The sequence below is a fragment of the Taeniopygia guttata genome, chromosome 1A (assembly GCF_048771995.1).
Source record: "Taeniopygia guttata chromosome 1A, bTaeGut7.mat, whole genome shotgun sequence".
NCBI lineage: Eukaryota > Metazoa > Chordata > Aves > Passeriformes > Estrildidae > Taeniopygia > Taeniopygia guttata.
Window position 1 is genome coordinate 38,262,520 of NC_133025.1, and position 26,999 is coordinate 38,289,518.

At 37.0% G+C, this 26,999-nt stretch overlaps 1 protein-coding gene across 4 annotated transcripts in view; it reads right to left on the reverse strand.

Moving 5' to 3' along the window:
* Window positions 1-26,999, reverse strand: part of PPP1R12A (protein phosphatase 1 regulatory subunit 12A) — a 111,917-nt gene that overhangs the window by 50,127 nt on the left and 34,791 nt on the right. For all 4 annotated transcript variants that reach the window (XM_072923111.1, XM_002194669.7, XM_072923109.1 and 1 more), the window contains exon 2: window positions 17,362-17,492. In XM_072923111.1, coding sequence (XP_072779212.1) covers window positions 17,362-17,492 — 131 coding nt within the window. The remainder of the gene's footprint in view (window positions 1-17,361; window positions 17,493-26,999) is intronic.

Consider the following 26,999-nt stretch of genomic DNA (forward strand, 5'->3'; position numbering starts at 1 on the left):
TAGAATTAATAGAAACATTGATATTTGGTGTAAGTACAAACCCTTTTGACTGCAACCTGTGAATACCCATGTCTTTTCATCCTAATACCCATTGATACAAATAGTCTTCTGGTGTTAGCTTGCCAAAAAGACTCCTGACATGTTCATTCATACCTGAAAGAACTGAAAGAAGAAAATAGCTAGATAATGACCAAAAGTGATGACAAGGTGAACAAGGATGGAACCACTAATTACTGTGACCTCCTCTTATTAAGCCACTTTTCCTGTAAGTCAGTGGCATGTACAATTTACCAAAATGATGACTCCTGATCTCTTCAGCAGCTTCTTAAAGTCAATAAACACAAAACTACATCTCCTTCTAGGTACTCATAAGGTCAGTTTTGGTGGGGAAAAGGCAAGAGGGAGAAAGAAAATAGTATTTTACACATTTCAATCCCATTATGTTTTTTTATTTAATATGTTGTTGTCTCAGGAGCCAAGAACCCAAAATTCTCAATTTCCAATTACATCAAAGGATCAATTCCAACAGTAGATCACTAAAGTATTATATTATTTAACTGTATGAAACCATAAACCTATGAAGTTATTGACAAGCTACAGTTAATGAACAATTAAAATTAATCAATAGAGTCTTGCAGCTTCTGACCATAATATTTCCATTTACCTAAAAAATGCAATACTTTGAGCCATGACAGAAGTCAAGACAAACAAAAAGCTGCAAACACACGTCCTGTCTTGCACAGCTTAACTCATATATTCCATATATTTGAGGGAAAAAAAAAAATCAGGACACACTGAAGAATCAATCATCTGTCATAACAGGTGTACAAAATAAAGAGTGCTTTCCTACCTTCACTATTATAGAATGCCAAATTATGCAGGAGACAATCACAAAATTAATCCAACAATAATACAAATGCTAAGTACTTTATTGCTGCCTTAACTTCTGCCAATTAATTATCATCCTAGACAGCTGGAATCTTTATCTTTAACCAATAACTCAGAATCAAATACTCTAATATATCTGTATTTTTTAATGTATGACTTAACTAGTACTTGTTACTAAATCCCTGTAATTATATCAAGAAGTGGTAAGAACTAGTAGACCACAAAATGAAAACTAGTTCCCAGAAATGCAACTATTACCTCCTGACATATACATCATCAGTTACTACTAACAGCTTTGATGCTGGTATATCATGTTGGTTTTATACTGTTGTTCTTGAAAGAGTGCTGTGCTTTAACTCTGACATCCCACCTTTTAAGAGATTGAACTTCTGCAGGAATGAAAAATTAATACAGAGGAACAATATTTCTCAACAACACTAGCTGTATTAACAGTGAAACATCTCCCCAGGTCACAGATCAGGTAATTGCTATGCAGGCATTTGCTAAACAGGCAAGAACAGCACTGCGGAAATGAACTCTTGTACAAAGTCAAAATAAAGTCAACCACTTACAAATGTATCTTTATTAAAAAATCCAAGCAAATATTAAATGTTCTTTCAATGTTTACGTTTTAATATAGACAGGAAGAAAAATTTAATGTATTTCCACATAATACCTCTAGCAGAAAATTAAACCACTTCTGTAAGGAAAATACATATCTCATTAAAGCAGTTGTATTTCGTCAACTGGGTCAACAACTTCCAGATATGATAAAAGAAGGAATGCATTAAAATGGTAGGGAATTAATAAAAGGCTAGCATAGCATTTTAAAAAGTTATTATTGCTATAGATGGAAAACTTCACAATTAATTGATCCTTTAAAGCAGACTTCAAAATGAAGCTGCTTAAAGATCAAAATCAGATCAGCAATGCTAGGGGATTAGTAGGCTTGAAGAAGTACAGTTATGTGATTTCCCTTTTGCAAGTGCTTACAAGGCTTTGGTTTTCCTGGGTCAGCAAAGCAAGCATAGGTGAACTTGCTCCAAGTTCACAGGATTTAAAAGGATGGAAGAAACACAAGAAAGATGAAAGGCAGCACACTCCTTGCCAAAGAAGTGAGAACACACTTTTCCCAGCCTTCCTTCAGCCACTCCAACTAGGCCTCTCTGCTGCTATCCCTCTCAAAAAAATAAGTGATCCCCTTACGAAAACTGTTTAAAGAACATTATTTACGATAAACCAAGTAACTCAAATTCCAACTATTTTAAAGACACCTTTTAATGTGCAAACTTTTTTCACCTGATAATGAAATCTACATTTGTTCTCTTTTCCATATCATTCAGATTACCTAGTCCTGTAAAAGTGTATTATGCATTTTTAAACTTACAGTACAGCTACTTCCAGCAAAGCAATGACAGGGTTCACACGGTACATAAAGTCAACCTACTACCTACAGAATCATTAGCACTAAGTTTCATTAGAAACTTAGTGCTACCAATGGAAAGGAGAGGAATAATTTTCCATGTGTTGGTAACTTGACTCTGCATTACATACACAAAGAAAACAGATTTGGTAAATAAGACCAAGCAAATCATGCCCTGACTTTGTACAGAAGACAGCACCAGAATAATCCCAAGCATAAGAAGATTTTGCTGTTTACATAAGAAAAATAGTTCTCAAATGAAATGCATTTCAAACTAAATGTTAAATAAAACTTATATAGACTTCAAATAAGTGTGTATTTGACATTTCAGTTACCCCGGTACCATATACTAAAACCTTTACATGTTACTGTGTATTATTGTGTGTAGGTATGTATGCATATATTAAGACTTCCATGTTTTTGGAAAAAAACCCAAACAATGTATACAAACAACTGCTTGCATTTTACCTTTTTAAAGTAGATGTTACCTTCATCTTGAAAAGGTGCTTTATGTAAACTTGGAAGCAGTGAAAAAGTAAAAACATGTTAGATTTCCACCATCACCTACTAAACTTTTTTGGTATAGCACTTGAATTGTATCTTTTGAGATTCACTTGTTCAAAAATGGTCAGACAAAAAATTCAGGAAATCCAGTGATAATCTTTATAATATATTGGAAGGTGTTAATTCTAAATCTAAATAGACAATGAGGAAACAGTAGTTTGATTCATACCATCCTGTTTTATTGAGTTAAAGCTAGAAGCTAAAGGTACCACTTTTAGACTTTTGGAATCTAAATATAGAGACAACTGTAAGTAACCCAGGAATACTTGGAGAGACAAAAGCAGCAAAGGAAAATAAAAGAATTCCTGATACTTTTGTCCTGATATTTCCATGATAAGTATTATGCAGTCTGGATAAGATTGGCAGAAGGAGTTTGCTTTGCAATGCCACTGTTTTATGAAGGCAAATACACTTCTAACTGAAATTTTTTTTAGGAGTCACTGCTATATACTCCTCAATAGCTAACTTAAAACTGAAATTAACTACTTTGAAAAAAAAAAGTAAACATTTATTTTTCTAGAATTATTATGAAACACAGATATTCTCTCATCCTTTAGTGAAAAATACATTTTTATACCATGAATAAAGGGCTGGAATCTCAGTGTATCTGAGACAATAAGAACCAACCCTCTGAGATTACTGTACAAAAGCCAAACAGCCCACACCAAAATCAATCCCAGGAACTGGAAAAAAAAAAAAATTCAACTAGCAACGTGGCCTACATTCTGAATTTTAAAAAAATCCCAAACCAATAAAAAAAACCTTTACAACTGAATTTTTTGTGTGTGTACATCTGTTAACAAAATGCATATATAGACAAAAAGAGAGGAAAACACCTCTCTCTGAAGACACTTTGTATATAAAGTTGAGTCATATCTCGGAATTTAGAATTTAAGAATCTGGAAGATGCTCAAACTTGGATAGCAGCATACACTGCAGATAGAGTTTTCATATTATTTATCTGAGCGCCAGAAAGAGGGGCATATGTTTACATTCAAACCTTGCCCCAGTTCACAGTATCTGGAAACAAGTTTGCAAAGTCATTACAGATATAATTAACTTGAAGTACTGGCTCAACCTGAAGGTCACCAGAAGGATGGCAAGCCCAGGGAAGGGCAGAGAAGTGGCCATTACAAACTGCTTACTGAGCTCATTGGAGACTCATTAGCGCAAACAACTGGTCCCATCAGACTGCTCAGAAGACTGGACAGCAGTTCCTGACTTCTAAAATGTGATGAGAGGGATCTGATTAAAAAAAATGTTACACATAACGTTTTAAATAAACATGCTCAGTGTCCCTCCTGGAAAACAAGGCCTAATTGCCAGTGGAGGGCCCAACTAACAGCACAACTGGTCTGCCAAGAACTTTTAACTAATTAGCTAACATTTAAGATTTCAGCTAAACCCAGCTGGTTTAAAAAAAATCCATACATGGTGCAGTTCAAATTAATTCCATGAGAATCTTAACTGAATGATAACAGGATGGCAGAGACTGAAAAAGTATCACTGTATTCATGCAGCTGTGTAAAACCTCATTTGAAGAAACGCTGAAAAAAAATCAGAAACTGATGATTTTGGAATATGTATTTTAATTTTTTCTAATAAAAAGCCTTTCAGAATTGTTTTATTGTTTATTTTTTTAACATATAAAGTATCAATGCACTTGTAAAAGTATATCTTTGAAAAACATTCACATTACTGGTAAGAATACATTTATAGTAACTCTGGCCAAACAATTAGACCTTCAAGAAACATTTAACAAATAAAAATATAAAATTTTAACATAACTATTTCAAAATTTTTTAGAAGTTGAAGTACACTGAAACTGTAAAACCTGATTTTTCTCTTGCTTTAAATGTCTGGGAATATTTCATAAAATATTTTCTAACTATGAAATAGTTCCTCTCTAATTTCCTAACAATGCTGTTATTAACTCAGGCAACGTAGAAATACTACTTCAAGATTACTTATCATTTCCAAATGTAGTTTTGTTTTGGTCTGCTTTTATCAGTTTGGGGTTTTATTTGGTATTTAACTTTCAGCAAAAATAAACTTAAAGGTCAGATAAGCAAAAGTGTACATACCTGTATGGACAACATATTGAGAGACAGGATTATAGCTTTTAGGTGATTTTTGAATTAAAAGGATGACTTCTCAAAATAAGATATTGAAGAAAGGCCTGGTCTTTTTATTTTGCTTGAATGTTGTAAAATAATACAAACCTGCAGCAAATCCAGTAGCATTAGAGTAACATTATGCTAAATTCTGTTATGGTACACAGCATAAATGTGCCCTGTGTCAGTGGGCAAGTCCCACAGAAAACACACAGTTGGCTGAACAGGTATGAACAGACAGTGTACAGCCACCTCTCAATCACTCCCTCATGCACCCTCACAATGTTATACTCGCTTCTGAACATGTAATTCAAACCCCAGATAAATGTAATGACAAAAAGTCACAACTTCACCATTTTGGAAACCTGTGTTGTAATCCCTAGAAGCATATGGTGGTGAGTGTTAAAATGTGCGCAACATGGGGCAGGCAACAGCAGGTCTCGCCAAGGGCAGAGGAGCCCTGCCTGCCTGGGCAGGGTCCCCTCACACAGCCCCTGCTCTGCACCACCAGGGACTCTCCTCACCCCCCAGAGAGAAAACCAACAGGTACCTTCCCTCAACCTCCTTTCTCCACAGCTGAGGTACTACTGCAGTTCTCTATAGTGAATCTGTGATTTACAAAAGAAAACGAAGGCTCCAAATACAGCACTGGAACCAAAACTGCAGAAATTCACGTGGGCCTAGAATTCTTTCTCCTGCATGATTTTAAGACCAAAGGAGAATAAATCAAATGACTTGAAAAACAAAGTCAAACTTGCAGGGATGTCTTATTCAGGCACTCTGCAAAATGCCATCCCACACTGTCAGTCACTGCTGTGCCTAAACATTCTGCCTCTGAGCATTTAAAACTGAACAGAGACTGTCACAAGAAAGACAGACTTCTGTGATGGCATTTAAATTTAAACCAAATAATGAAAAACTCAGGCACTTCTAAGGTTATGTTGCTTTGCAAAATCCAGATGACTTTCAGTCACATCTTCCTCTTCTGAAGTAAGAGTGCTGCAGCATTTTCTAAAAAAGGAATGCTCCCCCCATAAGCAGTAGCATTGGCTAGTAGCTATGTAAAACACCAAGTTAAATCAGACCAATTGGGGTTATTTGGCATAACTAGACAATTATTTACTCTGAAATACGAGTGATGATTTTAAGACACCTATTATCAACAAGAGACCTGAGGTAAATTTATGATTTTTCTCTTGCAGAACACAAACCCCAAGAATTTCTGATAGCTAGAGATGCTTTAAAAAAAAAAAAAAAATAGGTGAGAAACAAATGGCCAAAAGATTTTAAGTAAATAGAAGGAGACATTTATTTTCAATTTTCGTCAGGATAATCCAGACTAAAGCATGTATCCTTTTTTTAAATAATTAACCAGTTTGCAAAGAGTTTTTTATGTCCTTCAATATGCAATAGCTCTTGCAGATAGCATAAAATCCAGCTTCTGATTCTCTCCCATGAAGCTCTTATGAAAGGCATCTTGGACTGACACACATCTATGCTTCAAAATTGTCAAATACTCCCAAAGCTATCAAAGTAGTCAAACGAAAAAAAAACCTTCCTATGTAAACACCACTTTCTATCACTTCAAAATATTGTACCTATAGAAAAACTATATTTATGATTAGGAAGCCAACATTCCATAACATACCAACACACCACTGAATTTTGCCGTTGCTAGCCTCCAATGCTACTTGTGTGCCCAAGGAAGCAACCTAAGTAGAATCCCATCTGTCTTCCTTCTTGGTATGCAGGAGCATAAAAGAAATAGTGTAGATAACAGTATCTGATTAGTTTTAGTCCTCTTGTGCTCTAAGAAACTTCTGAAAGAAGCCAGCTCTAGAAATATTTGTACATAGGTGGTCAGCTAAACTTAACAGTGCAAAGATGGCACAGTAAAAATTCCGACTTGCAGCATCTGAAAAGCAACTAAGCCTTCATATTTTGCCTTATTCATATAGAGGGAAAGACACTTGAGAGGTGGCAGGGCAATGTTTAGGTGAAAATAAACAGTGAGTGAAGCAACTAAAGCCAAAAATGTGAAGAAAGCCATACAGGAAAACATATGGCCTATTTCAAAAGAAGAACAAACCAAAAACCAACCAACCAAAAAAAACCACTCCAAATTTAGCAGCACCCAAGACAAAACTGAAGTGGAGCCTGGCATTGCCAAGAGGAATACAGGGCAAAAATTTCAGCAGGAATGAAATGAAGCAAAACAAGAAGTATTTTAATCTGCATATCAAATGCTATTTTCACAATGCACTTTCATGAACGAGCGTTCATTTTGACACTTGCAGCATACTGTGCAAAAGTGAAGGCTGAGTATGAAAAATGTCTCGCTGCAAGTGCAGAGGTCATACTGCAACTCCAGCTGACAAAACTGCTTGAAATGCTTTCCCATAGCAGTCTCCAAGCATTTGTGGTGATTTACCCAACTGTCATCAAGGTGAACAATTTGGATTGTGTTACAGTGGTTGAGAAGAGGTAACAGCAGCATGGAGGCAGAAGAGGAGGAGGGAGAAGGAAGACCATGCTGCTTCCCACTTTCCTCAGCTAACAAGAGATGATCCCATCAGCAGCTCACCATTCCTCCTGCCTTATGCCAAAAGCAGCATTGCTGTATTTGGGTATGGTAGCATCAAAAATAATGATTTTACCTGTTGATTTCTATTTCAGCAGAAATTATGAGTATGGACTTAACAGGCTTGTTTTTCTCCAACAGCCACATGGTTGCATTTACATCAGAAAAATTTAAACGAAGATCAATTCTTTTCCTGTGTTAAATGGATCTTACATACATAACTACTACATCACAGAACTTATCTTACTTGTAATTATATTATGTAATAATACAGTAAGCAGACCTCTCTGTAAAGCAACATTACTATCACAGTGCAGTTTCTAGCATCACTCAGTAGTACTGAACTTAGTCTGACCCCCATTTAGATACCAGCAATCTGCACTTCACAGCAATTGTCAACATGTTCAGTCAGCTTTGAATTTCCTTGAAATCAATCTTCTTCCAAAAGAAACTCCTACTCTTCATTCAAATTTGATAAGCAGAATCTTGTTTCTTGTAATAAAGAAGTTTCAAAGAATGACTTTCTTATACTTTTTTCCTGTCAAATCCACTGCTTATAGAAAACCTTCACATTTCTGCTTCTTAAGTGTCTGAATTGTATCCAAATAACTCACTTTTATCAATGCACAGCAGCCCTTATGTGTCTAGAGTCATCATGGCTACATCTACATGTGTTTTAGAAGACCTCAAACGTCTTTTATCCTGCCTCAGTCAGGGATAAGACTAGAAAAATACACACAGATTACGATAATTTGCACTGAAATGACACAGTTTAGGATAGCCAACAAAAGACACGGCTTTAAGACAGGATAGGTAGGTCATAAATTGTTTTAGTATCACTAGAAAGTCTACTGTATGTGCCAGAATAGGGTCAAACTCACAACAGAGAAAACCACTCAAGTAAAAGCTGAAAGAAAATCAAAACTGAGATGCAGAGAAGTGACAATCTATATACCACAACCTTGCCTTCTCCTAGAACACAATCCTCAAAACCAACTTGGTTAAGAGTTAAATTATTTTTGTATCAGATAACTCAATAAATACTATATTCAGTGGTCAACAGCACTAATAATTCCATAGATTCCCCAGTCTACAGAGGATCTATCATCACCTCTGTCATATAGCAATTTTGAATTAGTTGATGAGGCTCTTACATGTGAAGTCTGCCATACTCACCAAGCCTTTGTGCAATTCAGAACTTGGTTGCTCATATATACAATATAACTAGAGCTGTTCTCCCACATTCTAGTCCTACCTAGAATATAGGAACTTACTGGTGGCAATGGGCAGTTACAAGCCATCAGCCAGGAAGGACCTGAGTGTTGTTTCTTGTGACTCTATACAAGCTCTCAGGTTTCCATATCTATCACTCTTCTGCATGTGCTCTTTTCCATATGCATCACCTTCAACTTCAGAATTAAGATGTATGGCATCTACTCTAAATTGTTCTCAGAATTCCAATAAAATCAATGTTTTGTGAGAAACAAGTAAGATCTCTCCTATTTCACTTCTCAAAGAATGATGTTTTTTTCAGACATCAGCTCCATTTTCAAATTCCTTTTCAGCCAAATATTAAGAGTGCGCTGAGCATTACAATAGGCATTGGTCCCTTGACCTTTCATTAGATTGAATGAACTGCTAAACTACATTAAACGAAAAAAGATATTTCCCACGAAATCGTGTTCTGGAGGAAGATATCTCTGAAGTTAATTTCTATTACATTTACCCTTAGAAGAACAGGAACACTTACTAAATACTAATACACTAACTAAAAATATTTGGAGTCACAAGTAGAGATGCACACAGTAAGCCAGTCTGGAAGAAGGCAGCTACAGAGCACACACTTTATACATTCTACAGTGACCAGCTCTCCTTGACTCCTTCACCTGAACACACATGTATGAAAACCGGTTAAGTCCTATAGTTTCCTCTAACCCACCAGCCATTACTGTGTATTTCTGCCAGCTGGGTTTTATCGACACATCAGACCACACCTACATAGTAGAAAATATTAAACTCTACCACATGATTTCAAAAAACAGAACTTCACCATCAACCTTAGCATTTCATTAGCATTTAATTTTTCTTAGGACATACATATATGCAGCAAAAACACACTGTAAACAGGACACTGCACAGTACATCTTCATAAAAGAAAATGCCAACTGATACTACCTCACTGATCTTCTCCCAGTCTGTCCACTATTTTATCTAACAGAATTTAACTTTATCCTTGCAGATAACTAATGCAAGTTTGGAGAAGGAGGAACTGTTACGTTGCACAGAGCATCACATTTTTGACTAGGGGAGAGGAGACTAGGGGACATGTTTTTTTCCCAACCTGTTTTTCCAGAAAGAAGGCAACAAACGGAAATTAACAGAAATAATCTTCTAAAGCCTGCAGTGACCTTTTCCCAGCTCTCAAAACAAACACTGCATCTTTACCAACATCAGCTTGTAAGAGTCAGTCATTCTTCTAGAAGAGATGTTTTTCCTTGGCTGGGAATAAATATTTTTTTCCTGTTTTTGTTTTGTCACATGGCTTGTTTTATCCTTCTGAAGTCCTCTTCTCATTTTCTTGAGTGGGTTGTATGATTTTTCATCTTTGCTTGCTTTTCCTTTTAATTCTACACCTCCAGTTAATATTTCCTAGTATTTAAATAAACGTTTTGGATCCTGATAAAAACATCCCTTCACCTTGTAGCATCTCTGTAAGACCAAACCCCATACCAGTTTGCATCATCAGTTTGCATGTGGTTTACCTCAGAGCACAAGCTTTACCTTGTTGTTCAAAAATCCAAGTATCTGATTATTCTCCAAAGATCCATTTCTGAATGTATCACTAGTAATACCACTTCCTATTCACTTAATTACAACCATAACTTGTAACCAAGCAGAAGGAGATAGGAGCCATCCCTGACATTTTTATTAGTGTGCTTTGCCTAAATAATGTTTTGCTCCTTAGGATTAAAATGGTTTACAGTAAAACAGTTTAGATTAAACACTCACTAGTAAGTAAGAAACAGCTTCAGATGATCAAGTTATTAAAACTTTCACAGAAAAGGATTAAAAGAACTGCTTTGAAACATAGTTTCTGGCACCAATACCCTAAAAATCATGAAAGAACACTGAGTAAGTAACAAGTGGCTCAGCCTCATGAGGTGGGAGATGAAGCATGGGACTCCACCACTGAACATGCAGCTCTACTCAGCCAGGCTTCTGATTAGAAGTACAAGATCTGTCTGAAAAGCAACTTAGAATTTTTTTTTACCTGCATATCTATGCCAAGTGCTGCTGTCAAGGCCAGGTCAGCTCAGTGATCCTAAAGAGAATAAAGCCTCCAAAGCCCCTGAGGGCTATTCTTATGCATATTGTTGCATGATGATTAGATAACTCAAGAGGAAAGGTGGAGGAGGCAAAACCAAGGGAGAAGTGAGTATCTGCCTGCTTCTGCAATAGTCCCAAGTTAGATTACTCTAATCATGTTGTCAAAGTCCACTGAATTCTCTTGACTGCCTGTTGCCAGATGAGCACTGGTCTTGTACCACAGGCAGGAATCACTACCAGACAGCACCCACAACAGTCTTCCCAAGGCAATTACAGCTATAAGAGAACCACCTATCACTGAATATCTAGCTATCCAACTACAGGTTTGCAGAATTGTCTCGAAGTCCTCTATCTATCAGACAAGGATCATTCATTTAGTCTTAATGGACTGTTACTAAAATAAGGAGATCCTGGGACAGTGGTTTGCAAAGGCTTCAGCAAACGAGTTTGGCTGGGTTCACTTTCAGGTGTCTGGGTCTGGGAGAACAGATGGGCGTCAGCAGCAAGCCTGTGGTTACACACAAGCCTTTTAAAGTCTGCTTTAAATATTAGGTGAAGGAGGGGATATATAACATAGGAAACTTTGGGCAGAAAGGAAAAGTGGGTGTTTTACAGCAGCAGAGTTGGTCAAACTACTATTCTTTTCCTAAATAAACTGACTGACGAGACTCTGAACTTGAGATGTTTTTCTGTTTCTGACTGTAATCATATGCTTCAGCCTTTAAAACCTCTTAAATAAAGAAGGTGTATTTTGAAATTGTGCTGTCTTAGGATTTGTATGGGTATCAAACTACAGGTATCAAACAGGCTTCTCAAACATAAAAGCTACCATACAGACTTAGTCCAAGTACCCAGTTAACATCAAGCCCATCTCCAGACATTAAGATCTCCAAGGAGAATAAAAGTAGAGCAAATAACATGCTTCTTTTCATACAATACCTTTCCAACTACTTTCATGGACTTTCTCAAACAGATTCCATTTGTATGTATGCATTCCACCTTAATATTTTTTAATGTATCCACCCTCCATGATTTCTCATCCCTTGAACCCATGAGGAATTTTAGTATCTACAGCAACATTTGTCAAACTGTTTGTAATACTTCCTGCATGAAGGTATGAAAATGCTGTTCTTCCTTCAGCAGACATCTCTCTCACTTTTCAGTGTCTGGGTATTTTTTTGGAACAAACTGTAACTGTCATTGACTTTATGTTAGTTTTGAAAAACACTTTCTTACACTTCTTCGAAGATGCATCTTTCATTCTGGGTAAAATGAAAAACCATTCCTATTTAAGCAGGATAACTGTATAGTAGCCTCTGAACAGTTGCAAATAAGGTTCAAAATACATCAACTACACACTCACAAATAGGCAACCTACAAAGCCCACAAGAAAGTAATTTTTAGCACAAACTTTAATTACTGAACAAAAGAGAAATGTCTACTATTTCAGATTTTTCGTTATCTGGTGCAATACAAATCAGAGAGAAATAAAAAAGTAAACATTTTAAAATTGTTTCTTAAATGCCACTTTGCACTATTTTGCCCACTCCCATTATTTTTTTGCATTCAAAAAAAGTTGTTTATTCCCTGATACTGAAATAATAAATGAACTTTTCAACTACAGAAGAGATCTATCAGATAAACTAATTCATTATACACAAGGAAACAGTCGTGTAAATGTAAATTTAAGGGTCCTACCCATTAAATAGCATCTTAAAGAATGCACACGAAATTTCTGTTCAAGTCCACCTACATTCAAGTTTCTTTTCACATAACTATAATTTTACAAAGCATTTCATGCTGACTTCTTAATTTACACTAACACATTAGTGGGAAAAAAAGCTCATTTGGATAAAGCTTTCTGTGTATGAAAAAAATGGAGAACAGAGAAGAGAACATACTATACAAAATCCACCTGTTATGGAAATTGAATAATTTTGATTTAAAACATATTCATATTACAATTACTTGTAAGGTGATTTACATAATTATAAATTAGATGAATAGCACTCTATATAGACAATTCTCAAAATTATTCACAGAATCTCTAGTAAGCTAAAACACTCTAAGTATTTACAGATGCCAGAACCAACAGAAGCAGTTGCCTTCCATGCCAGAAATTTTACTTTTACAGCACAACCCCCCACCTTTGCAAGCAGCTGACACATTGTTACACACTAAACTATGTTTAGTGTCTTTGCTGTATTTCGATTGAAGAGGCCTTCTGTAAGACAAACATTTCTTAAAGTGGAAGATGCATTTTTTTAGAAGAGACAGGAAGCATATTCAAGACAAGATGGCTATTCTGAAGGAGCAGGAAACTGAAGTGACACAGGAGATACTGCTGGGAGAAGCTGTCACAAGAGTGCTGAATACAGTGGAGGATAACAGGGACAGGGAATACACTTGCAATGACAAACCCCCTGACCAGACAGTCGAGAGCAAAATCCCAACAAGTGGGAGGCCATGCCACAAATTCACTCAGCCCACTAGCAATTAGCATGGGACCAAGGCAAAAACATAGCTGAAGTGGTGGCTCCCTGAAATACCCAGAGATTTTTTCAGAGAAGCTTCCTACCATCTCCATATTCTGTACTTCTCATAGATATCCAGCACATGAGTGCACTCAATCAGGAACATCTGAGTAGCAGCAGACTACTTAAGAGTAATGTGTACATTACAGATCACATATATACCTTATAGCAGCCTTCTTGTACCTAAAGGGGACTATAGGAGAGCTGAAGAGGAACTTCTAACAAGGGCATGCAGCAGCAGGAAAAAGGGGAATGGCTTCAAACTGAAAGAGGGAAGGTTTTAATTAGATATTAAGAAGAAACTCTTCACAGTGTCATCTACGGGGAAACCAAGGGATCAGGCACACCCAGCATAGGTTTAGGAAAGGCAGGTTCTGCTTGACCAATCTGATCTCCCTTCTATGACCCGATGACCCATCAACTGGATGAGAAAGGCTGTGAATGTTGTCTACTAGGACTTCAGAAAAGCTTTTGACACTCTCTCAGCAGTCTCCTGGAGAAACTGGCTCCTCATGGCCTGGCCAGGCGCGTTCTTTGCTGAATAAAAAACTGTCTTGATAGATGCACCCAGAGTGGTGATGAACAATTACATCCAGCTGGTGGTTGGTGTTCCCATGGCTCTGCACTGGGGCCAGCCCTGCTTATTATCTTTAGGGATGATCTGGACAAGGGGATCAATGACACCAAGTTCAGCAGGAGTGTTGATCTGCTGGAGGGCAGGAAGGCTCTGCAGAGGAGTCTGGACAGGCTGGATGAGTAGGCCAAGGCCAACTGGATGAGGTTCAGTAAGGCCAAGTAACTGGGTCCTACACTTGGGTCCCAACAATCCCGTGCAATGCTACAGGCTGGGGACAGAGTGGCTGGAAACTGCCCAAGGGATAAAGTGGCTGGGGATGCTGGTGACAGTGGCTGAACACCAGCCAGCCCATGCCCAGGTGGCCAAGAAGGCCAATGGCATCCTGGCCTGGATCAGCAATAGTGTGGCCAGCAGGAGCTGGGCAGGGATTGCGTCCCTGTACTTGGCACTGGTGAGGACCCACCTCGAGTCCTGTGTCCTGGGTCTGGTTCTGAGCCTGCAAGAAAGACATTGAGGTGCTGGACAATGCCCAGGGAAGGGCAACAAGGCTGGGGAAGGGTCTGGAGCACAGGTCCTGTGAGGAGTGGCTGGGGTTGTTTAGCCTGGAGAAAAGGAGGCTCAGGAGAGACCTCTTTTCAACTCCCTGAAAGGAGGCTGTAGCCAGGTGGGGGTTGGTCTCTTCTCCCTGGTAAAAGGGACTGGACAAAAGGAAATGGCTTCAAGCTGAACCAGGGCGGTTCAGGTTGGACATCAGGAAGAATTTTCTCACTGACAAGGGTAGATAAGCATTGGAACAGGCTGCCCAGAGAGACTGTGGAGTCACCATCACTGGAAGCATTCAAGAAACAACCGGATGTGAGAGCATTATGGTTTAGTTGTCCTGGTGGTGTTCAGTCAAAGGCTGGACTCGGTGATCTTAGAAGTGTTTTCCCACACAAATCATTTTATGGTGAAACATCAGAACAGGTTGCCCAGAGAAGTCATAGACGCCCCATTCCTGGAACTGTCCAAGGCCAAGTTGAACATGGCTCTGAATAACCTGATCTAGTTGTAGATGTACCTGCTCATTGCAGAGGAGTTGGACTAGCTGACCTATGAAAGGTCCCTGCCAACTCAAACACTCTGTAATTCTAGGATTAGAATTAAAATCTCCTAGTTCAGTTGCTTTCTTAAATATAGTTTTATATTTTGAGACATGCATGCCTGAAATAATCTTTTGCATATCTGTATGATTTTAAAGAGTTGTGTTATCTCAATAAGTAAGTTCCAACTAAAAGGCGGGCAGGTGGGTGGGCAGAAGGGAGGCCTAAGAAAACTTAGACGGAAGCAGAAGAAGCAGAAACAAGATTGGCAAGTCCCCAGTTTGAGAAGCATTACAAATCTGTGCAACAGGCAATTCCACAGGAGGATGAGAAAGAGAAGCACAGGTCAGACTATTTTCAGCCCTTTATTAACAAACTTAGAAAACAACAGAATTCATTCCCTGACTGTCTTTTCTCTTGCAAAAAAATAGGTGCTAAAAGTAAAATACATCAGACTCACTCACAGACATGGACAAATACACATTGTCATGCTTCCCAGGAATGCATCCTCACTAAAGCAGATGCTGGATCCAGCACACACTATGGACTAAATTAAAATAATATTTCTAATCTCTGGTAGTTTATTGTATCATCCTTTCACCTTCCTCCAGTTTTGCTTCAGCTGCAAACTGTAAATTATTTGAAGATGAGATTGTGCAGAAGCAGTCTGAAGAAGATCTAAACTCTATGGGCATCATCAGATATAAATATTGCCCCACTCATGTCAGGTTCTCCTCAGCTTTATATGGAAATTTGTTTCAACATCTTATCTTCAAAATTCCATGCACCTTAGAAACACTGCTCTTCCAACATCTTAGACGTCTCACATCCCAAAGGACTATAGTTTAATAACCCCATTTCTCTGAAGGCTAGCTATAGAAAATATGCAGAGAGATTCTGCTCCAATCTGAGAGAATAAGAACCAGATGGATCTCAGATATTCAAGACAACAGGGAAAACTATTCAGTGGACAAGGAACATTGCTCTCTCATTCCTGAACAAGTGCCTACGATTGGCTGAAATGCCAAATCAAGATCACTTCAGTAAACTTTTTCCTATTGTGGAATAAAGGCAGGTGTTTTACCTTCACTAAACTGTAGAAAGGCTTATATTATCTCAATTTGCAGGGAAATTCTTGTCATAGTATAGCAAAGAAGTAAACATCTCCAGTACTCATGCATCAAACTCACACATCAAACATCTGCACAACGTAGAAAGGCAGATTACAAAGTTAGTGGTCACACAGTGCCCCAGGTACACCAAGGATATACTAAGCATGTCACTCTGTAAACACCTCAAAAAAAAAAAAAAAATTCCATGGAAAATAATATACTAGAGTTCCCAGAATTTTTCACTTCTCTCTAGACTGCAGCAAGTAAAATTCTCAAACTCACAGAACAATCTCACCATGAAGAAGAATTTTCATTCTTCACCACTGCAATTAGTACATAACTACATGATAAAATTTCTTTCTAGAATGACTTTATATTTTATCCAAATCTTACACTGGATCAGATGTCACAATGAGTTTGGTAAAATTAATGAATTTTGAGTTTACCCAATGGGTTTTAAAAAAGACTTTATTAACTGCTTAGCTGCAACAACAGTGTCCTGAATAACATATGCCATACATTTTCTCAAAAGAATCGTAATTTTATGCTTGAACAGATAACCTCTCAAAAATTTTGATTTTAGCACACCCTCAGTGTCCCCCAACAGACTTCAAAAATAACAAAACCAATCCTGGAATTCAGTAGTGAGTAAGCTTTAACTAATACTGAAACGAGCATCCATCTTTTACTGTAGGCTTTTGCTCCACAGTCAAAAGAACTAGTCATCTGTTCTATAGCATAGCTACCATAGCTGAAAAACAGTTTCAAGACTGCAAATACAACTGTAAAACTTATCTCCTACACACAGACGTATCCCAGGACAAAGTTTCAGACTATCAATAAATGTAGTTTGGAATATTCTCCCTGTGCCTTCCCCCAGAAAACCCTTCTAGAGAAAAAAAAAAACAAACCAACTGACAGTCATAAGCAGTCTTATGTTTATGTTTGTATCTACCTAATACGCAATGTTAAAAAACTAGAAAGAGAAAATTCAATGTACAAAGTTACAGATGTAGCACATTTCATAATCAATACACAGTATCAAAGCATAATCCTCATTACACAAGAGGCAACTTATGAATCCCATCTGCTTCTACTGTCTCTCTAGCAATGTATTAGCAAAATACATAGGTTTTAAAAATAGAGGAAAAAGTCTTACTCTGCTATATCAAGATATCCACAGGAAGCAGCTGCATGTAGAGGTATCCAGCCTTCATTATCTGGTTGATTAATATTTGCTCCATTTTCCACCAGAAATTTCACCATATCTACGTTATCATCTATACAAGCCTAAAAAGAAAGAGTGAAGAAGTAAGTTAATATCAAAGCTGTTCTACAATACTGAGAATCTTTAAGCAAAATCTTCAGGATAAAATATAAGTATTTTCAGTTCTGATGAGGAAGTAGGGTTTCTTTGTTGGGGTCTGAGAGCAAGACAGGAAGAATTCAAGAGAGAAACAGCAGGTGTTCCAGATTTATAAAACTTCTAAAATAAATGAGTTAAAACAGTTTAAAAAAGTCAAAAAATATAATTTCCTTAGATAAATGCATTCTGTTTTCTGAGAAGCCCTTTACAATCCCCACTGAACTCTTATTATCCAGTATAAAGTTGTTCCTCAGGTCCTCACTTTGTCCCAGGCCTAGCTCAGCCACTTGAGTGGATATTAAAATTGAATGAACAGTTACACCATGAAGTAGAATTGTGACTAAGAACTAGGGAAGCACTTTTAAAACAATACCATAATGTGATTTTTACCTGTAATGTAGATGTAACTATGGAGTATGATGGGGATCCTACACAGTATTTCAACATCCCCCTACTGTTTTCTACTGCAGTATATTCTATACCACCATAAATCTTTTAACAGTCTATTAATCACTCCTGTTTATAAACTTATTTGAGTATCATTTTGGCAATTGCAAGAATGTTATCATCTGCCCACATCTCTTAATTACCAAGCAAAGAGCGTTGCTCAGATGCAGAACTACTGCCATTCTCCAGACCTCCATCTCGACTGACTCCTGTTTTGCCTTTCTTCTCTGTGTTCGAGTATTTTTCTCACAGGGTGCTCGGTGAGTTTTCTTGCCAACTTCTATCCTGCTGCCCTTAAAAGGGCAGAGCAACTGAGAGAAAAGTCCCTCTGCATTTCAGGGCAGCAAGAACTCCAAGCAGCTAGACCCCACAAGACTGGTTTAAATTTTTCAGCTTAATAAATCAACAATACTACATATCCACATGGCTGAAATGAGAACCTCTACTCTTGGGCTCCTAAATTCTACTAGGGAATTACACCTCTAATAAAATGCAACTAAAGTATAAATTTTAATTTTTAGAATACTTCTGAAAAATACCCAAAATTACATAATATTTTACTATAGAAAGAAAGCAACTTGGATATCCCTATTTAAGCAATTGCACGCTGAAAGATGAATCCTTTAGTTTTCCTCATTCTGCAATGCTGAGGCAACAGCTACACCAAGAGGAGGATGTTGCTGCCCAGTATAACCAACCAAACAAAACCAGACACAAATTATCCTTCTTTAACTCCATTTGCTTTAGTTAGGTACAGCTAGACTGCAGCTAGACTGCAATACACTGCTTGCATTATTTGCTTTTCAGCTAAAAACAAAATCCCATTGTTGAATGAAATCCTCCCTACCTTTTCAGGTATTCTTGAAAATGGACTTGAAAACTTTTTAGTCATATCCATCCCTAACAAAATAATTTCTTAACATACTCCAACAATAAAAACTACAAGTTTGAGACTACAAGTTTGTCAAATATATTTTTCTTCAATTTCTCCCACTTATCAATAGTGTACAATGATTATACACTTATAACAAGCTCTGAAAAAAGAGACTCGCCTCTTTCTGTAAGACATTTTGTAACTTAGTGAAAAAGAATCCAAATGCAAGACATGATTAACCAGTTTCGGAGGAAAACAAATTCAAGAAACTCAGATGTTTACACTTAAGAGAAATATCAACTATATATAGACATATATCCAGTTTTTCAGGATATTCTATATCTATAATAATATTCACTACCCAATTATAAGAAAAAATAAATTTATATCAGAAATATTTTTCAAATATAGGTATTTGAATATTTAATTTTAATATGCTGCATGCTTATCTTAAAATTCCCAAAAATTTAGCATCTGTGAAAAAAAGCTATGTTAAAACTGATTAGCACTATTAACAAAACAACCCTAACCAATCAACCAACCAAAAAAAAAACCCCAAAAAACAAAAACCCAGCCATCTGGTTGTGACATAACCCAACAATCCTTGCCTATTTTTCAAATACACATGAGAAAACCTGGCAAGACATACTCATAAAAGTGCTGTTGCTAAGTGAATCAAAGGCTTACATATGCAGCACATTAAAAGACATATGACTAAGTGGCTAAAAATATTTGACCAAATTTGGGCTGTTAATTGTGGCATACATGGCAAGAACCAGGAGAGCTCAAATATACTTATCAGGTATTATCAGAAACTGCACATTCATAACAACCAAAAATATTTCATAAAAAACTCGCTGTCTCCAAAAAGGTAATACCTATCTTAAATCTAATAAAACAAACTGCAATTTATTCTATTGCTGAAAAACATTAATCTACTGCATCCCATGTTTCCATGCCCTCTTCTTCTTCCTAAGAGAACTACAGGCAGATGTTGGATAGATCCTATCACTCTCAGCACTTTCCATAGGAAAGGCACTTCTCACTATCATCAGGTACCTTGAGACAGAAAGCCAAGAAGCAAATGTTATAAAATAAATTTTATCTAAATGTTTTTCCATTTCTATTGCACTGCTCACTTCTAAAAGCAATATTTATCAAGTGTCATAAGTGCCTCTGTTGTTAAAGACTGACATCTCAACCACAAAAGGAAAGCTTGTCAGAGCAGCATGATAAACTTAAAGCAGTAGCCTCTGAAGATTGCCCTTCTAGACCTCAGCATGCAAGTTATTACAAAGGAAAAAGCAATGTACATGCAAGATGTAAATAACTAGAGTTCCACTAGATGCTCACCATTCTTTCTGTCCCAGAATCTGAACAGAGGACACAGACAGCTGCAGGTTTTCCTTTTCCACATCTCTTAGAGAGATCCCTTCAAAAACCCATCTCAGTTCTTCACAGTAATCTGCCCTTATCCCCAGTCTCTCCCTTCATGGCCCACAGTTCCCACCTAGAGCATCAGTTACCACCTAGTGAAACCACATGTCATCCTAAAGCTCTTTCCAAGTGCCTGCATAACACATCTGTAGAGCACATACACCAGACAGCTCCTAAGGCAAGCAGAACATGGGATCACACATAAGATACCCTTCATCCTATATACTGGTTTCTCTCCCTCAACCCCAGCCTCACACACTGGCAGAAAGGCATTTCTGCATGAAGCACTCATTACCCTGCCAAATTTGACCTAAGTTAGCAAACGGGCCTCAAACAGAACGGCAGTTGCCCGTGCAATCATATAAACCTCGTTTCCTTTGAGAACCAATTTAGAAATTAGGCTAACCAGTCATAAAGTCAAAGCAAAGTTGAGAATACAAAGTCTGGTTACCTTTTCTGATAAGAAAAAGGAAGTACACTGAAGTCCAGAAAAGAAAACCACTTTCTATTTGTACAACAACCTGAAACTTGGACTGCAAAGACCAGCAAAGATCAACAGCACCTAGCTCCCACACAGACCACTCATAGGTCTGGCTTGTGTTGGAAACATTTTAACCTTTTCCCATAAATATTAAAAAGAGGATAACCAGACATCTGTTGAACATGCTAGACTTTAAACTGTTTGCCATGACTTTGTATTCCACTGCAAGTGGCAAGTGATACAGCTGGCTGTTGATACTACATGTTAAGAACATAGGTAATGGGGAAATATAATTTAGTCAGTAGCCCTAAAAAGAGGTAATTTTAAAAGAAACATCAGAAGTGCTTGGTTCTTCAGTGAGCAACCACCTAAAGAATTCAGCAGACAGCACTTTTCCCAAAAAGACAGGAAAAACAACCCTGTAATTATTTTGAAAAAATCAGAAATCTTGTAGGGAAAGAAGCAATCAGTCTGTTAGACCACTGTCCCATACATGAAGCAGAACCATACACCATACACCTTACAGGGGGCCACAATTTTTACTGATTTTCATTATATTAACATCTAAAGAGGTAATGCCATCTAATTCAGGCATTCAGACATTAATAAGTTTTGGTAAAATTTGTCTCCATTCTCCACAGTGAGATTAAAACCTACCCTTTCACTGATTATATTAGTATTCTGATCTATTCCATAAATTATTTTGCATCTATTAGGAAAACAAACATGTTTTTTGTTTGACACCCCTGACCACCACATTTTATTTTTTCCTTTTTTTACTCTTGGTACAGAAAAGAGTCAAAAATATGAACACAAAAGAACATATTAGGGGATAAAACAAGTCCAACAGCCATTCTGAATTGCCATGCGAGTACTGGAAACAGGAAGAAGACCTCACACAGTGGGTCTGGAGTATAGTTTGTCCCCGCTTCCGATTTTTTGAGTGAAGTAATTCCAGTGGGTCCAACAGGACTTAGCAGGATATGAACATCTGTGCTACTGTACCCGAGAATCAAATTAAAGCAGCAGAGCTGGTTAAAAGTGGTTCCTATTCTCTTCACCTTGGGTTGCTTGTTCCTCTGCCATCACATACCACACTCCCTTACAATTATGCTGACACATTGTGCTAAACTGAATCTAAACTGGATCAGAAAGGCAATTAGAATTTAAAATGAAATAAATAAGAAAGAAAAATACCCTTATCTTTATCTGGTTAAAGCAGAATGATTTGCTTTGATTATATTAAAATGGGTTTTGTATTCAGAGAAGCAGCATTGTTCCAAAATTAATTTTCATGCCCTAATTCCACTATCAAAGAAATAAAATGCAGTTTCACTCTGAATTTTCACCTATTATAAAGCCTGTGTTAAAGCTTCTTGTTTCAAACTGACACTTTTTGAAAGACACATTTCTAAATTAGCAACTGCTTCTACCACTTGTACTTTTAAATACACAACACATTTAAGCCTAATTTCTTGTTTTATGATTCTATGATTTCATAGAATCATAAAATATTTTGAGTTGGAAGAAACTCATCTAGTTCCAAATGCCTGTTATGAGCAGGAACATTAGGTTGCTGAGAGCCCCATCCAACCTGGCCTTGTACAGCCTTCCTACAGAAACCACATTACTCGCTCTGTCTACCTCACTGTCCTCCCTCCCTCCCTTGCAGAGCAGTTTCAACTGAAACTGAGGCAGGAACAAGAGGCTGAAGAGAATTAAATTCATCAGTTGTCATGAAAAGGTGGTTAATCATGAATCCTCTGAAATAATGGTGCCACAGAGTACTTCACAGTGTGAACTCAGCAATTACTCCTCCTATCCAAGTCCTCGTGCTGACTTCCATGAGATAATTCCCCAGTTTGAATGCTGGTCTCACTCTGCAATGATTTTTACCCTCATGAGGAAAGGTTTCCTTAGGAGAGAGCATATTACAGTTCACTAATCACATCTTCTGTTCATCTTCACTAACACTGTGAAAAAAAGAGTAAGTTTACACACTGCAGTTCTTAGAGATGTTCTTCAGTCAATTAACCATTAATGGAGAAGGTCTAAAAAGAAATTTGGTCAAAAGAATCAAACCAGGTTTGAGCAATGCTTTCCACTTTTCAGCAACTTATATATTTATGCTGCACATTAATTAAAAATGAAGCACCAACAAATAGAGCCCAGTAAGGTGTATGAAATGAAACATGAGCCTTACCTAACTTTCAAGCTACAGAGTCAAAGTAATCTGGGAGTTACTGCCACTAGAACAAAGGAGAAATATTGTTTTGCACATTTGTTACTCCACTATTAATTCGATGTTTTCATACAAAGTATAACATCTTAAGGTTCTAATATTTGTAATAACTGTGTCCTAAGAGTCACTAAATATTCTGGAACACTTTCAGGATGAAGGTTAATAAGAATGACCAATAAATAAGGTTATTAAATATCAGTGATTACTACATTTATTTACTATTCAAGCAATCACTATAAAAGCAAGTATTTTACATTTGCCAAGTATTCTGTTTAATACAGTACATACAGGTGGAGAGGCTGCTGTTGATGTTCATGTTTACGTTAAGAAACAGAAGAGTTTTGGTGTTGTAACAGAACTTCAGGTAATAACCTAGTATTACAGATGACAAATGTTGCTCAATTATGAAATTAAGTGTTAATTTAGCCAACCCACAAGTCACAGCTTCTATTTTTCACTGAGCTGGGGTAATATCGGATACCTTGCCTACTGAAAAAATCTAGTTTTAGGACTGAATATTTTACTTCATTAAAGCATGCTCTCTAGTAAAAATAGTATGGTTTACAATGCAAACATCCTTGTTAAACTAGTAATATTACCCTTTTGCTAGTCTAGTGTTACTTTGTTTAGCTTGTCTGTAAATATGTGTATGATACACTTGTGTTATTTTTTTGTAAAAATGGCCTACTATTTAAAATCCTGGAGAACTGGCCCACAAAAAGTAGTAAAAATTATTACTACTATATCCAATAATTAAAACTATTGAAGTATTTCAAGAGTATCTCATGGCTTCTGCAAGTTACAGCAAACTCTTCTCCAGAGAAATTTCTTGGAAACACTTCATTTAAGCGCAGAAAATGAGAATCATTTTAGACATCTGCAGAAGAAGGTGAGAAAGACACTTTCTCCTAAGGAAAAACCACTTCTTGAAGATGATGTAACATTTCATGTCCATTCAAGTCTCATGGGGAAGGCATGCAGAGGCTATTGAAACTGAGCACTCATTAACTATCGTTACTTAATTCAAATCCTGCAGAACTATCAAACATTTGACAAAAGTAGACAAATCATTCCAGAACTCAAACTTCTCTAGCTATTATTTCCACTTCATGTAAACAACTTGTCGAAGCTTTCTAAGATATATATAAATATATCTCAACAAAAGTTAACTTAAGATTTTTTTTCAGCTCCAAGATAAAACCAGGAGCTACATGAAATCAGTAAATGTTTAGCTCAAAGATGCAGTAAGAGCATAATGTAATTTTCATCCTACAATTTTGTCTTGTTTTCTTTGCTACACTGAATTACTAATTTAATTACATGCCCTTAAGCTTTGCTAGTTTGTAATTTATAGTTAAAGATGCAAGTTTAATTATGGGCACAATTTATGAAAAATACTAAAATCTATTGCTGCTGAGACTGATATAATCTACATGTTAAAAAATTGATCTCATAGGGATTTTCCACTATTTAAATCCTAATAAATGCTTAATCATAGATCTTAATCAGGACTGCAATAGGATACATATATTTAAGTGGTTTCAGAGCGTTTCAAGTAGAGAGAGAATTATTCTTGCCCTCTAACCTCCTGCCAAGATAAATAAGGAGAAGAGGAAAGTTGGCTGCTGCAATGTTACTTACTCTAACCAGAGATGCTACCCTTAGTGTCCAATCCCAGTAATGGATCAAGACTCATTCTGACAGACATTATATGGACAAAACAACCCAGTCTAATTAATGCCTGCTCCTGTTATTGCTGAAATAATCCAAACTGTTCCAGGCTACTTAGTATTACATACAAATGTGCTTCAAAATAAATACTTGTTTTCATTTTTAGCTCTACGAAAATCTATTTTCAGGAACACTTGGAATTCCCACACCAGAAATTATCTCTTAATTAAAACCACCGTACTAAATATGTAGTATTAAACTTTAATGGTATTCATCTACTAAAACGCAAAGGAAAATCTCAAGACAACCTGCCAAAAATATCTGCCTAAATCCCTCAAATAATCCTTGGAAAATGAGATGTCATGGAAAAAAAATATTATGGAAGAGATCAAACCAAATGGCATTGAAAAACTAAGTTACTGATGCTGGTGCAGCTATATTTGCCTCAGTGGCCTTTTTTCTACTGGCTCAACATATTGACAAAGTTGGTGAAGAGACTGGACTCTATGAAGCAATCTCTTGTCTGAAGTTCAGCAAATGAGGCTTTTTTAAACTTGTGGTATTAAGTGCCTGAGAAATAACTTCTATTTTCCTTTCTGATTTCTTTTAATTTAAAAAGAACACTAGTATTTTTGTGGAACTTGTTTATGAATGTACTTTCAGGTTTCTTAGGCAGCTTTTTAACCATATGCCAAGTGAAAGAACAGGAGTTTTCCAGTCAAAACGGAGAAACGAAGATCTGACAAACACCACGGTATTGTAACTATACAATGTGCAAATTCACAAGCTGTCTTGAACCCTGAAGGCTTAGGCAGGAAAGTATTTATAAATTACATACGACAGATCTTAATTTTAGCTACATATTTTTGAAACCTATCAAAATTCGGTGAATTTGGGAGTTGCATCCAGAACTGAATTTCAAGCTCATTTGTTTCACAAATGGCTTTCTCTTTTTTCTGGCCTCTGCCTTTGCAACTTGCCTTATGAGCCAATTTCAACAGATCAGAGAATCACAGAACGGCTCATATGGGAAGAGACCACAGTGGATCATCCGGCCTAAACCCCCTGCTCAAGTAGGGTCATCCTAAGAGCACATGGCACAGGATTGTGTCCAGACAGTTCTCAAGCATCTCCAGGGAGGGAGACTCCACAGCCTCTCTGGACAATCTTTTCCAGGCTATGGTAAAGAAGCTCTTTGTCATACTCCAGTAGAACTTCCTGTGCATCAGTTTCTGCCTATTGCCTCTTGTCCTATTGTTTAGTACCACCAAGAAGAGTCTAGAAACATCCTCTGACACACTCCCTCCAGATACTAATAGACAGTGATGAGGTCCCCTCTCAGTTGTCTTTTCTCAAGGCTTAACAGGCCCCATGGTTGATGCACCATGCTCAGTGGGGCAAAGACAATACAACCGTCCACATGACAAGTGTGGAAAAGAAACAAGGTTCAGGAATAAACAAAATTGGCATACTGTAAAACTATAGTGCCATTATAAAGTTATGCTTTCATTAAGCATTTATTGCTACAACTTTGGCAGATAGCTATTAGTTTACATGGCCACAGAATGTGTAGATATTGCATTTGAGAAGGAGAAAGCAATGTCACATAGGACATGTATTTTTGTCCCAGTCAAATTAAAACAGTAGCAATTGCATTTCAAATAGTTTTTTGGGGTTTTTTTTTGAATTAGTAAAATTAACCTGCTTTTAGCATATGGGTGGCTAATCAAGTAGCTTTTCAATTTCAATTTTCAACCTAACTTCCTGATATCCCCTAATGCACTTTCTTAACCAACATAAACTAACAAAACAAAAAAGCATCAAGAAAACTTTGCAGGGGAACCTGTTTATATAAACAAATAGGTTTATTTATATGTTCCTTCTATTAAATTTAAACCACATCTATCAGCCCTCCTCTGTGAACTCATAGGCTATGTTTGTATTCTAGTCATCAGCTGACATTTAATCTTCTGTATTAGCAGGATCTAGGGGAAGTGTTCCCTCCTTTCTAATTTTAGCTAAGTGAAGTGGCAGAACTGAGTAGAATAAAAGTAATAACATTGAATTTAGGACAAACAATGATAACCCTTCACACTAGCAAGGGGGAAAATTTAGATGCTGATAGAGCATCCCAGAGTAATCAAGACAGACTTTCCATGTGCTCACTTTCCCACTACACATTACTGCTGACAAGAAAAAGGACCTTTAACAGAAAAAACCCACAAGATTACAGGTACAAAAAGGCAATAAGACACTCATTCAATTAGCACTTGCCATGT